Consider the following 12,864-nt stretch of genomic DNA (forward strand, 5'->3'; position numbering starts at 1 on the left):
TTAAAAATGGAAACAGCCTTCCTGGCACTCTTCTACCAATATCAACTAATATAAGAAACCCTCCCCGTCTGAGGACGAGTGAGAGGAACTTAATCACCTCGCTCTGCCTTTTTGGCCCTGAGGCATCGTACCTGCCAGATCAGCAGGGCACCCGACTAGTTCACTTGACACCTTCTGAACAGTCAGTAAAAAGTGGAGTGACTCTGTCCCTTCAAAAACACTTAAAAGGGTTTTTAATATGAAGTTGCAGTCAGATGGTGTCAGCAAACATTAGGCCATTTTTAAAAAAGATGCGAGATGTTTCTAGTTGTCTTTGTTATTTCTACCCTGGAGGGAGAAGGCATTCTAGCTCAAGATTTTAAGATGGGAGAGTAACTTCTTTACCTTCTTTTAGGAACAGTATTCCCTCCCTCCCCTGATATAGAAGGAACATTTGTTTAATATGGAATATTAAGAATACAAAAAACTAATCATTTAAAATCATTGCGAAATTAGTTAATGTTTTGGCAAGTTGCCCTCTGTCTTTTATATAGACTAAATAAGGTTGTGAATGGACCAGGTTATGGTATAGATACAGTTTTCTAATCTTATATTAAAGTAATTAAAATTTTTCTTCATTATAAAAGAAATTGGAAAACAGAAAAACAAAGAAAAAATTTAAGCACCCACAGTTCAAAACTTCCACAAGTTACCACTGTTAACCCCTTAAGATATGCCGTGTGTGTTGTGTATGTGTGTGTTATACACTTTTTTTTTTACAATGGAATCCTATCATATACGGGGAACTTTTTTTTAACTTACGGTAATGTGTGTTTTCCTACAACCGCAACTTGTCCTCCACAACATTTTTAGGGACTACAAAAACATTCCTATCTGTGGATGTTCCATAGTCCATGGAAATGGTTTCCAATTTTCCTTTAGACAGCAATGAAATGAACATTTTTGCAGCTACAGTTTGCTTTTAGGAGAAGTGGTCTGACTGCCAGGTTTGGGGCTTGCACATCACTGAGGCTTTTGATACCGTGTTTCCCCGAAAATAAGACATCCTCCGAAAATAAGACCTAGCGCATGGAAAGATAAGACATCCCCTGAAAATAAGAGCTAGCACAACTTTGGGAGAAAAAATTAATATAAGACACTGTCTTATTTTCGGGGGAAACAGGGTACATACTTCTAGTTGACCTCCAAATACACTTATAGCTCTTCACACTTCTGCCAGCAATGCATGCATGTTACTGCTTCCCCATACCCACTTCCAGCTCTTCGTAATTTATTTAATCATTAATTTGATAAGCCAGAGATGTGAGAGTGACACATCTACTGGTTTCCTCCTGCACGCATCCTGACCAGGGCCAGGGATCAAACCCACAACAGAGGTATGTGCCCTTGACTGGAAATCAGACTTGGTATCCTTCGGTCCATAGGCCAACGCTCTAACCACTGAGCAACCAGTCAGGACTAGATATTTCTTCAACATACTTTTTTCAGATATATATCCAGAGGTAGAATTTATTGGATTATATGGTAGTTCTATTTTTTTTTTTTTTTTTTTTTTTTTTAGGAACCTTCATACTGTTTTCCATAGTGGCTGTACCAATTTATAGTCCACCAACAGTACACAAGTGTTTTCTTTTTTTCACATCCTCTCCAGCATTTATCTCTTGTCTTTTTGATGAATGTCATTCTAACAGCTGTGAGGAGACATCTCGTTGTGGTTTTGATTTTTATTTCCCTAATGATCAGTGATGTTTACTACCTTGCCATGAGGTTGTTGGCCATTTTAATATCTTCTTTCAAAGTTGCCTATTTACTCATTTTTAATATTTAAATTTTTGATGTATGGTGTATTTAGCATAACCTTATATTCATTTTTCCCAAATAATTAAAAGTTTTTGTAAGTAACACTTTGACTGTTTAATGTTCTGACAAATGGATGTACTCGATTTAATCGCACATTGCTGGGCATTAGTTTGTATCTGTGTTTACAGTGTATAAATACCAGTGTGATAAACATAAACCTCACCCACTAATCTTTAGGCTTCATTCCTAGAAGTGTTATTGCACCAGTGGATGTGAACTGATATGACTGTTGATACACAATCCTAGATTGCTTTCCAGAATAGTTTGTCAGTGACGTGTGGGACAGAGTGGTCTTTAAACATTATCTTTGTACTGTTTTTCCAGAAATCTGAGTGGATGACAACAACTTGTAATCACGCACTTTATGCCATTTGTGACGTATTTACCCAGTTTTATGAAGCTTTGAATGAAGTTCTACTTCCTGATATATTTGCACAGTTGCAGTGGTGTGTAAAACAAGGTATTCTATGTCTCTAGGCATCATTTATCTTGACATAGTCCTTCATGATAGACTAATTTTTTCCACATATAAAAGCATGGCTATAATGCCAAGGAGTGCACTATATCATTTAATTTAAGGGTGGAGAACTTTTTTCTGCCAAGGGCCATTTATAAATTTATAACATTATTTGCAGGCCATACAAAATTATCAGGTTAAAAATTAGCTGCTATGCCGAAACCGGTTTGGTTCAATGGATAGAGCATTGGCTTGGGGACTAAAAGGTCCCGGGTTCGATTCCGGTCAAGGGCATGTACCTTGGTTGCGGACATATCCCTGGTAGGGGATGTGCAAGAGGCAGCTGATCGATGACTCTCTCTCATCAATGTTTCTAACTCTCTCTCTTTCTCCCTTCCTCTCTGTAAAAATCAATAAAATATATATATTTTTTTAAATTAGTTGCTATATTTGCTCAAACATTTCATTACTCACCCTAATGCCTTTGTTGGGCCCGACCAAATGATTGTCCCAGCCTTAGGTGGCCCTCTAGCTGGATGTTCCCCAACCCAAGTTAATTGGTGAAAATGTATTTTTAAAACTTTAATTAGGACAAAAACAATCTCTCAACCAAGTCAGTTTATATTTATTTAAGGTGGTCTGTAGTTATATTTTAAAAGATGTATCTTTTTGTAAGTTATACTATTTTTTTCTATTTTTGTCTATGTTTAAAATTTTCTATGATAAAACTTTTTTGTTTTGTTTTTAAATATATTTTGATTTTTTACAGAGGGGAAGGGAGAGAGATAAAGAGCTAGAAACATCGATGAGAGAGAAACATCAACCAGCTGCCTCTTGCACACCTTCTACTGGGGATGTGCCTGCAACCAATGTACATGCCCTTGACCGGAATCGAACCTGGGACCTTCCAGTCTGCAGACCGATGCTCTACTACTGAGCCAAACCGGTTTCGGCTGAATGACTTCATTTTTAAAAACACTGTTCGGATATTTTCCATCTTTTTTTACCATTTCTCATACAAGAAGCCAGTTAATTAGGTGGCAAAATATTGACCTTCCATCCCTAGCAGTAAAGCTATGAGAAATAATTTCTCCCCCACTTGAACTATAAAAATGTTAATTTTATCTGTAGCAATGCTGCATTAATTAAAAGCCTATAAACCCACCAATGGCGTAGTCTCCACAACATGAAGCATCAGCAATCTGGTTGACAAAGGGCAGTTGAAATTTAATGATAGATATTTTATTTTGCAGATAATGAGCAATTGGCTCGATCAGGTACAAATTGTTTAGAAAACTTAGTAATATCCAATGGAGAGAAATTCAGTCCTGATGTCTGGGATAAAACGTGCAGCTGTATGATGGATATTTTCAAAACAACCATCCCACACGTGTAAGTGTTAGTGTGATTATCATTATTTGTTTGTATGTTATGTGGAGTCTTGGAGCTCTGCGTTGCCTTGTAAGTGATCCTTTTCCTTCTCTTGCATTTTCTCAAGTTTGCTGACGTGGAGGCCTGTAGGAATGGAGGAAGACTCATCAGAAAAACATTTGGTAAGATTTCTTTTTGGTTCTCTTTTCTCATTTTATAGTAAAAGATTTAACAGCTCAAAGAGTTAACTAATGCTTTCCTGATGGGAAGTGAGTTAAAATGGTTATAAGATCTAAAAATGATATATGTTCATTAACACGGTTTTTCGAAAGTATAGAAAAATATTACGAAAATAAGTCACTCAATAAAAAACACAAAACATTTCTAGTGTGGTTTTTTCTTTTGTTTTGTTTTTTTAATGTGACTGACTCATGTAACCCACATATTTGAAATGTGGCTTACTTGGCACATAATGTATTACTTAACATTGTGAGCATTTTCCCACATTTTTAAATATTCTCTGAGAACAGCCTTTTCAGTAGCTACACATTATTATAATTTATTTAATGAATTCTCCCTTGTTGGACAGGTCAGTTCCCATTATTAATACTTCAGTATAATTATCTTTGTTTATTATCTTCCTAAATAAAGAGTACTTTTTCTCTCCACCAGTGAGTTGTTGTTGTTGTTTTGGGGGGTTGTTTGTTTTCAGAATTAATGATTTATATAGAAAAATGTTCAGTACATGCATAGTTTCATACCTGGCTTTCCAACTAAGCAAGGACTAATTGGAGTATCGGCTGCAGCGTGTTGGCACTTACTAAATGTTAACACATTAGCTGTATAACAGGAGTTACACAGACTGCGAAGTAGTAGTTGTTTTTTGTGTGCAGCCACAGAAAGTTCTAATTCAAGCCCCACCTTAAAATACTTTTGGTTTACAAGTATTTTACTTTCTGGTGATTTTTGTGTGGGGGGGGGGGGGGGTTCATTTTATAACCTTTTTTTTTTCAATTACGGTTGACATATACAACATAATATTAGTTTTGGGTATATAGCATAGTGGCTAGACACTTGTATAACTTACAAAGTAAACCCCCAATAAATCTAGTACCCCCATGACACTATACATAACTATTAAACTCTTCTTCTGTAGTTAATAGAAAGGGGAAAAGATGAGCTGTTACACTAAGTTTACTTTTTAATTTTATCTCATTAAAATTTGGTCATGCTCATTGTTAAATCATATGTTGAGAAATGCCCTCTAAATTGGAATGAGAAAATATGAAGTTTTAATGGAGGGACGAAATCATTGAAATCCGTAATCTCTCCTGTGCAGCCTCTGAGAGGTGTCACCTTATGCATGCAGTGTAATTGTACGTCAGGCTGAGCAAGACACTTACGTTTATGTTGAGCCCCAGTGTTAGGACAGGCACCACTCTGCCCAGGTGCTGAGTTCCAGATGAGAAGTGACCGTTGTATTTCTCTCTGGTTTACTTTTAGGATGTGGATCTGGACCGCCAGTCGCTAAGCAGCATAGATAAAAATGCCTCTGAGAGAGGCCAGAGCCAGCTCTCTAACCCCACCGATGAGAGCTGGAAAGGGAGACCATACGCAAGTAAGGCCACTTTTTTAAGTAGGTAACACATTGACGTGGTTCTGATATTCAGAAGGCAAAATAGGGTAAACATGATAAACCCTTCTACACTGTGCCTCAGTCTGCCAGTTCCTTCCCGTCTGGCCAACAGTGCCACCCATTTCTTAGGTGCCTTTCCAGAGACATTGGTTCATATGCGTGAAGTGCATGTCCATAACACACAAATATGTATGTACATGTAGACAGACAGATACAGATACATAGGTATACTATATGTACATATACTGTATATACTCATATATCGGTTCTCTCCTCTTGATGCAAATTGTAGAAGGCTATGCATTATTATTTTTTCACTTAATATATCTTAGAACTCATTCAAAATCAGTACTTAAATAGCTTTCACATTCTTTTACACTATTGTATATTATTCCAGGCTGTAGATGTTATTTGTGTAATTGGGTCCCTACTAAAAGACATAATAATATTGTATTATTCCCACTATTTTTTTGTTATAGTCAGTACTGCATGAATCACCCAACGGGTATTATTAATGAATTTATGTTACCATATGGCCCAAATTCCTAGTCATTGGATTGCTGGGTTAACTAATAAGTGCATTTGCCATTTTAGCAGATAGTCCAGATTGCTGCCCATTAAGGTTATACCTGTTTACATGATCTCTGGGAACATATAGGCGATATTTTGTATATTTGGAGTCATTTTAATTTGTAACTTTTTAATAATGAGACTGAGCCATTTTTTAATGTGTTTAAGAACCAATTCTATTTTATATGAACTATCTGTTCATAATCTTCGCTCATTTTGTATTGATTGTTGCTCTTTTTTTTTTAATTTATTGGTTTGGAGGAGCTCTTTATGTGCTAGAGATCCCTTTTCTGGATATTAGTTTCAAATTACTTTTGACAATTTGAATCTTGTGGTGTTGCTTCCGGTGTTTTTTCCTGTCATTTTTTTTAAATAGGTATACCTATTTTGCTATGAGCCAGGCAGTGTACAGTGTGTTTCATTTTTGTGATCTTTCACGTCTTGGTCTTTGGTCAGATACTACATTTTCAGAGCGGCCTTTCTTGACCACATGGCTTACATTTTCAAACCAATCCTGACACCATCCTTACCTTATCCCCACCCCTACGTGTCTTCATCGTTTGACATAGTACTCTGCCATACACTTAAATACCTTGTTTGTTTGTTGTCTGTGTCTGCCCCGGGAGCAGGGATTTTTATCTTGCTTATTATTGTTAGGCCACATCATCAAGAACTGTGCCTGGCACATAGTTGGAACTCAGTGAATATTTATTCAATACTGGCTGAATCATTATTAGGGTTAATCTTTATCATCTAATATAGATCAGAAACTGTTTGCCAGCCTCCTCATCAAGTGTGTGGTCCAGTTGGAACTGATACAGGCCATTGACAACATTGTGTTCTACCCGGCAACGAGCAAAAAAGAAGATGCAGAGCACATGGTTGCTGCCCAGGTAAGGAAAGCAGACCTCGAGAAGTTGTGCAGGTACAGTGGTGTGCTGGAACCAGCTGTTACTGGCTTGCAAGGGTCCATCATGCTCATTTTTCCCCAACCCCATGTTCAACATCATATTGGCCATAGCCGGTTTGGCTCAGTGGGTAGAGCATTGGCCTGTAGATTGAAGGGTCTTGGATTCAGTTCTGGTCAGGGGCACATGCCTGGGTTGTGGGCTTGCAGGAGGAAGCCAATCAATGATTCTCTCTCATCACTGATGTTTCTATCTCTCCCTCTCCCTTCCTCTCTGAAATCAATGATAGTATATTTTTTTAAAATAATAATGGTAGCTTCAAATTGGCCATGGTGGAAGTATCGTATTTACACCACAGAAATCAGCAAATACTAAACATCATGGCTTCTTTTTATTCCCCAGAGAGTTAGTTTATCAGCATACCACTGCTCAGATGCCATCCCCACCTTGAATATTATTAATCACAGGATTACTTCTCAAAATTGATATATAATTTAACCACAAGTGACTGAGAGGGGAAACATATGTGGATAATAATACCAGTTTTTCCTTGAGAAAGTACACATTTTGTTTTACATATACAATCTTCTGTGCACACCAGTATTCTTGGAAATAGAGACTTGAGTGTCCAAAATATGGAAAGTAACCTTATTACCAAGGGTTTTAAACTTAAGTGCCTCAGGGGCTAGCAGATCCTGTGAGTGCTAGCGGCAGGCTGAGGAGAGTCCAGGCTGGCTGGAGCCGAAGCCACGCCCAGCAGCAGCGGTGCTGCTGTAGGGGAGGCAAGTCTTAATGGTCTTCCCGTTTTCAGGAGAAACCAGAATCGAGATAGTTTCATATGGGAAATCACCTAATTAAGTACGGTAATATGCTGAGCAAAACATCTGTGATTCAAAGGCTATTTTTTTTAAGTGTACAATTTCGTGGTTTTAGTATAATCACAAAGTTGTACAAATATCACCATGGTCTAATTCCAGAATATTTTTTGTCACTGCCAAAGGGAATGCCCTAACCATTAGCAGTCACTTTCCCTTCTGGCTCCAGCCCTTGGTAACCACTAATCAAATCTACTTCTCTATGGATTTGCCTAACCTCGTTATTTTATATTAGTGGAATCATATATGTGAGCTTTGGTGTCTGGCTTCTTTCACTTTAGCGTAATATTTTCTAGGTTCATTCATGTTGCAGCTGGTATCAGTACTTTATTATCATTATTAAATATGACTGAATAGCCCTGGCTGTTTTGGCTCAGTGGATAGAGCATTGGCCTGTGGACTGAAGGGTCCCAGGTTCAGTTCCAGTCAGAGGATGGATCCCCAATGATCTCATCAGTGATATGTTTCTCCCTCTCCCTTCCTCTCTGAAATTAATAAAAATATAATATATATATTACATGAAGTACTCCATGTACTCCACATTTTGTTTATCCATTCATCAGTTGATGGACATTTGGGCTATTTTTATTGTTTGGCTATTGTGAATAATTCTGTTATGAGCATTTGTGTATAATTTTTCATGCGGATGTATGTCTTTAATTCTCCTGTATATCTAGAATTGGGACTGCTGGGTCATATGGCAACTCTGAGTTTACCTTTTTGAGGAATTGACAGACTGTTTCCCCCGAGGAGTCCCCGGCACAGGCCAGGCCGAGGGTCCCCTCAGTGCACGGATTCATGCACCGGCTCTCTAGTTTGTTATAAAGACTATTTTCCTCCAATGAACTATTCTGACACCCATTTTGGGAATTACTTGACCATAAATATAAGAATTTATATTTATACTAGAGGCCCATGCATGGATTTGTGCACATTGAAAGGAAATTAATTAGAAGGTGGCCGGCCGGACTAGGCAAGACAGGCCAGACAGGCCCTGGAGCCAACCTCCTGCAGTCCCTTCCTGGCCAGCAGCACCTGGGGCGGCGCCGGGCTCAAAGGGCAGCGGGCGTGACGAGGCCCCTCCATCAGATGGAGTCCCTCGGCCTGGCTGCGGGGATCAGGCCAAACCGGCAGTCTGACGTTCCCCAGGGGTCCCAGAGGGGGAGAGGGCGCTTTGTCACTTGGCAGCTCCTTTGTTAAGTGTCTGCCTCCTGGTGGTCATTGCACACATAGCTACTGGTTGGAGCATCTGCCCTCTGATGGTCAGTGTGCATCATAGCTGATGCTCAGACTGTCGCTTAGGCTTTTATATATCAATATATATATACTAGAGGCACGATGCACGAAATTCGTGCAAGGATCTTGGCCCTCACAGCTGTGGCAGCGGCTTTGTCCAAAAGGTCATTCCAAATGTTCAGCTGTCCAGTGTAATTAGCATATTATGCTTTTATTATTCTAGATTTATAAGGACTCAGTTCTGTTACATGGATCTTTATTCTACCTTTATGCCAATTACCACAGTCTTGATTACTGCAGCTTTTTATTGAGCTTTGAAATTGGAAAATATGAGTCTTCAAATTTTGTGCTTTTTTTTTTATATATATGTAAGAGTTTATTGGAGCCAAACTGATGACATTGGCAGGAAGCAAGCTCCCCAAAGCTCTTCTTTTTTCAAGATATTTTGGACATTCTTCACTTGCATTTTATATGACTTTTAAGACAGCTTGTCAGTTTCTGCAAAGAAGTTGCTGTGATTTTGTTAAGACGTTGACTCTAGATCAGTTTGGAGAATATTGCAAACTCTGCCCCTTTTGTCCTCTTGTAACCTCTGCCCTGTGAGGAGGATGGGGTCCATTCCAAGAAGGCTCAAGAGATATAGAATCCCTGATTGCATCTCACATTTCAGGCAACGTGTTCAATAAAATTTCTAGCATTTCACACATGTTTTTATGTGTTGTTTTCTTCACATTGGAAAACACAGTTGTTGAACTTAACCCTTTGTTCACTATAAGCGTCTATAGACGCGGGGGTTTCTGTTTTGGATGTGTGGCAGTTAAATGGTTAAGTTCATTAATCACCGCGGAAGCTAAAGATTCCAGTTAGGCTTTGCTTAATAATTTCTATCTTTCAGGGAGTATATTTTGAGACTTACATTTTCTGTCACATATACTACAGTTTGATTTTACAATTTTCCAATTTCTTTATAAAATAAAAAGAGAACAATGCACTCCTTTAGTGAATTAATTGGAGAAATATAGTGTTCATGCCATAAAGACAATAGTGACCAAACTGAAACATTGGCCAGCAAAGCCCACCAATGTGCCAGAGCTCAGAATATTCTCTAACCAGACAGTGTGCCGAGTCTTCATGGGAAATAGTTCAGGGTGTTAAGGAGTGCAGTCTGTCTTACACAGAGGATAGGATTTTTGGAAAGTATAACTCCCTGTATCAGATATCACCATGTCCAAAACCATTTCATCTTCCTTACCTAGCTCTCTATCCTCTCCTTTCTAGCAAGACACGCTGGATGCGGACATCCACATAGAGACGGAGGATCAGGGCATGTATAAGTGCATGTCTTCCCAGCACCTCTTCAAGCTGCTGGACTGCTTGCAGGAGTCCCATTCATTCTCAAAAGCCTTCAACTCCAATTACGAGCAGCGAACTGTCCTATGGCGAGCAGGTAAGGACACACAGCAGATAGGACAGGCGGCCACAGTGGTCATCACCCTAAAACCTTAAAGCCTTTGGGAGATTCCTGACATTGTACACATAGCTGGAATAACTCACCACCTGTTTCCATGCCTGAGGGAGAAAGAAAGGAATTGCTGGATAGATGTTATCACAGTACCAGGAATACTGTGGCTTGTGAGAGATTCTCAGTTTTTTATGGAAAAACAAGTTGAAAGAGAATTGAATTGATGTAATAAATAAAAAAAATTTACATTAGATTAAAATTGTTATATGATGATATAATAAGTGTAGTAGTCTAGAAGAAACAAAGCATTCATTCATTTTCTGAAGCTTTTAGGGGTCTATTCTCTTCCTCGCCTCCAAAAATATGTACATAAATCCTGGGGTGATGGTGGGAAGCTCATTTTTTTAATTTTGCACAATAGTGATACTTTATATAATTTATGTATTTCCATTACTTAAATCCCCAAATACCTATTTTAACTCAAATTTTTAAATCTCATTTTTCTCTCTGACTTTAAAATATCTAGATGTGTTGTCTTTGCCTATATTAAGGTCTTGCCTCTGAGAGTGGGTTCCACATCTCTGTGGTTGATTGGTACTGCTTTAAGAAAATGTGTTCTTAACCGTGCTTTGTGAGGGGAAAATTCTTGCAACGTGCTAGAATCTTGAGAAGCTGAAACAAATGGCTTCACCAGCCAGTGAGCAGAGTCGCAGGGAGCAGGGAGCAAGGAGCAGGCAGTGAGACCGTGTCTCACACAGAGCGCGGTGAGCTGCCGCACTGCCTTTGCCTGGTATCACATTTGAGCCATGTTAAGAATGTAAGCTGCCCCCTCTCTACAATCAATAAAAACATTTAAAAAAAAGAAGAAGAATGTGAGCTGTTTGGGTACTTTTTACTAGATTAGATTAGATTCCCAGATTTTTTTCAGCAGAAACCTAGAATGTGCACCATTTCAGTGACGATCTGATCTCTAGGTTTTAAAGGCAAGTCTAAACCCAACCTTCTAAAACAAGAAACCAGCAGCCTGGCCTGTTGTCTGAGGATCCTGTTTCGAATGTATGTCGATGAGAATCGCAGGGATTCCTGGGAAGAAATACAGCAGCGACTCTTAAAGTAAGAAAATTGGTTTTGATTAAATTGCTTATCTGTGATACACAAAATGCACCACCGCAATACCATGAATTGAGAAGAGCAGGAGAAAAGTACCTATACACGGATGTTCTTTCATACTGTTTCCTGTGTGTTTTTCCTTCTCTTTGGTGACTTTTCATTTTCTTTTCTTTTTTTAATGTATTTTATTGATTTTTTTACAGAGAGGAAGAGAGAAGGGTAGAGAGTTAGAAACATCAATGAGAGAGAACCATTGATCAGCAGCCTCCTGCACACTCCCCACTGGGGACATGCCTGCAACCGAGGTACATGCCCTTGACCAGAATTGAACCTGGGACCTTTCAGTCCGCAGGCTGACGCTATACCCACTGAGCCAAACCGGCTAGGGCTCATTTTCACTTTTCTTAATGCCCTGAAGATGGCAGCGCCACATTTCTTTAATTTGTCCTTTTCTCAGAAACAAAAACAGGCCAGTGAAAAGTGCCCTGTGCTCAGTCAGCAGGGTTGAACTGAAGTCCTTGCTAGGTTCTCTTCCGAGCACTGTCAGCCCTGACATCCTATCACTTCTTCTTTCCAAGAGGAATGGATAGAACCATATGAATGCCACGATGTATTAGGTCTAGTAATAATTAATGTCGTTTTCTAATACTTTAAATCGAATTTATTTAAACAATACAACAAAATTTAATCAACAATATAGTTGCTGTTGTTTTCTACTACTTGTGCCCAACGCTCAGGAAGCATTTTAATCCCTCTGTTGTAAAATTCTTGTGATTTTGATGCAAAAAATTTGGTCAATGCATTTTTGAGGCATTCTTCATTATTAAATTTTTTTCCAAGAAGAAAGTTTTGCAAAGAACGAAACAAATGGTAATCGGAAGGGGCAATATCAGGAGAATATGCAGGTTGAGGGAGAACTTCCCATTCCAACTGGCGCAGTTTTTCAGCAGTGATTCTTGCAGTATGCGGTTGTGCGTTATCGTGGTGAAGAATTACGCCCTTCCGATTAATCAGCATGGGTTCTTTTTCTCTTAAAGCTTGGGCTAACCTTTCCAATTGGGCACTATACACTGCACTTGTAATGGTTTGGTTAGATGGTAAAAGTTCATAATAAAGAATTCCTTTAAAATTCCACCAAACACACAACATCACTTTTTTTGCATGGAAGTCAGGTTTTGGCATGGGCTGCGGAGCCTCATTTTTGTCCAACCATTGAGGCCGCCTTTTCAAATTAAAATACAGCACCCATCCTTCATCTCCGGTAACAATTTGCTCTAAAAACGGCAAACGGTTTTGACGAGAGAGGAGCGAACTGCAAATTGTGACTCTTTGATTACGGTTGTTGTCGGTCAACTCATGAGGAACCCATTTTCCAAACT

The 12,864-nt window shown here is 38.9% G+C and overlaps 1 protein-coding gene across 11 annotated transcripts in view; it reads left to right on the forward strand.

The window, feature by feature from the left end:
* ARFGEF2 (ADP ribosylation factor guanine nucleotide exchange factor 2) overlaps nt 1–12,864 on the forward strand; it is an 83,841-nt gene that overhangs the window by 65,358 nt on the left and 5,619 nt on the right. For 5 of the 11 annotated variants that reach the window (XM_036417947.2, XM_045574256.1, XM_036417948.2 and 2 more), the window contains 7 exons: nt 2,185–2,320; nt 3,571–3,709; nt 3,816–3,870; nt 5,192–5,306; nt 6,657–6,787; nt 10,192–10,360; nt 11,350–11,488. In XM_036417947.2, the coding sequence (XP_036273840.1) occupies nt 2,185–2,320; nt 3,571–3,709; nt 3,816–3,870; nt 5,192–5,306; nt 6,657–6,787; nt 10,192–10,360; nt 11,350–11,488 (884 nt within the window). Of the gene's footprint in view, nt 1–2,184; nt 2,321–3,570; nt 3,710–3,815; nt 3,871–5,191; nt 5,307–6,656; nt 6,788–10,169; nt 10,361–11,349; nt 11,489–12,864 lie in introns of those variants that run through there. The other 6 variants (XR_004984306.2, XR_004984308.2, XR_004984307.2 and 3 more) reach the window with 4 other exon arrangements.

The sequence above is a fragment of the Pipistrellus kuhlii genome, unplaced genomic scaffold (assembly GCF_014108245.1).
Source record: "Pipistrellus kuhlii isolate mPipKuh1 unplaced genomic scaffold, mPipKuh1.p scaffold_m20_p_6, whole genome shotgun sequence".
Lineage (NCBI taxonomy): Eukaryota > Metazoa > Chordata > Mammalia > Chiroptera > Vespertilionidae > Pipistrellus > Pipistrellus kuhlii.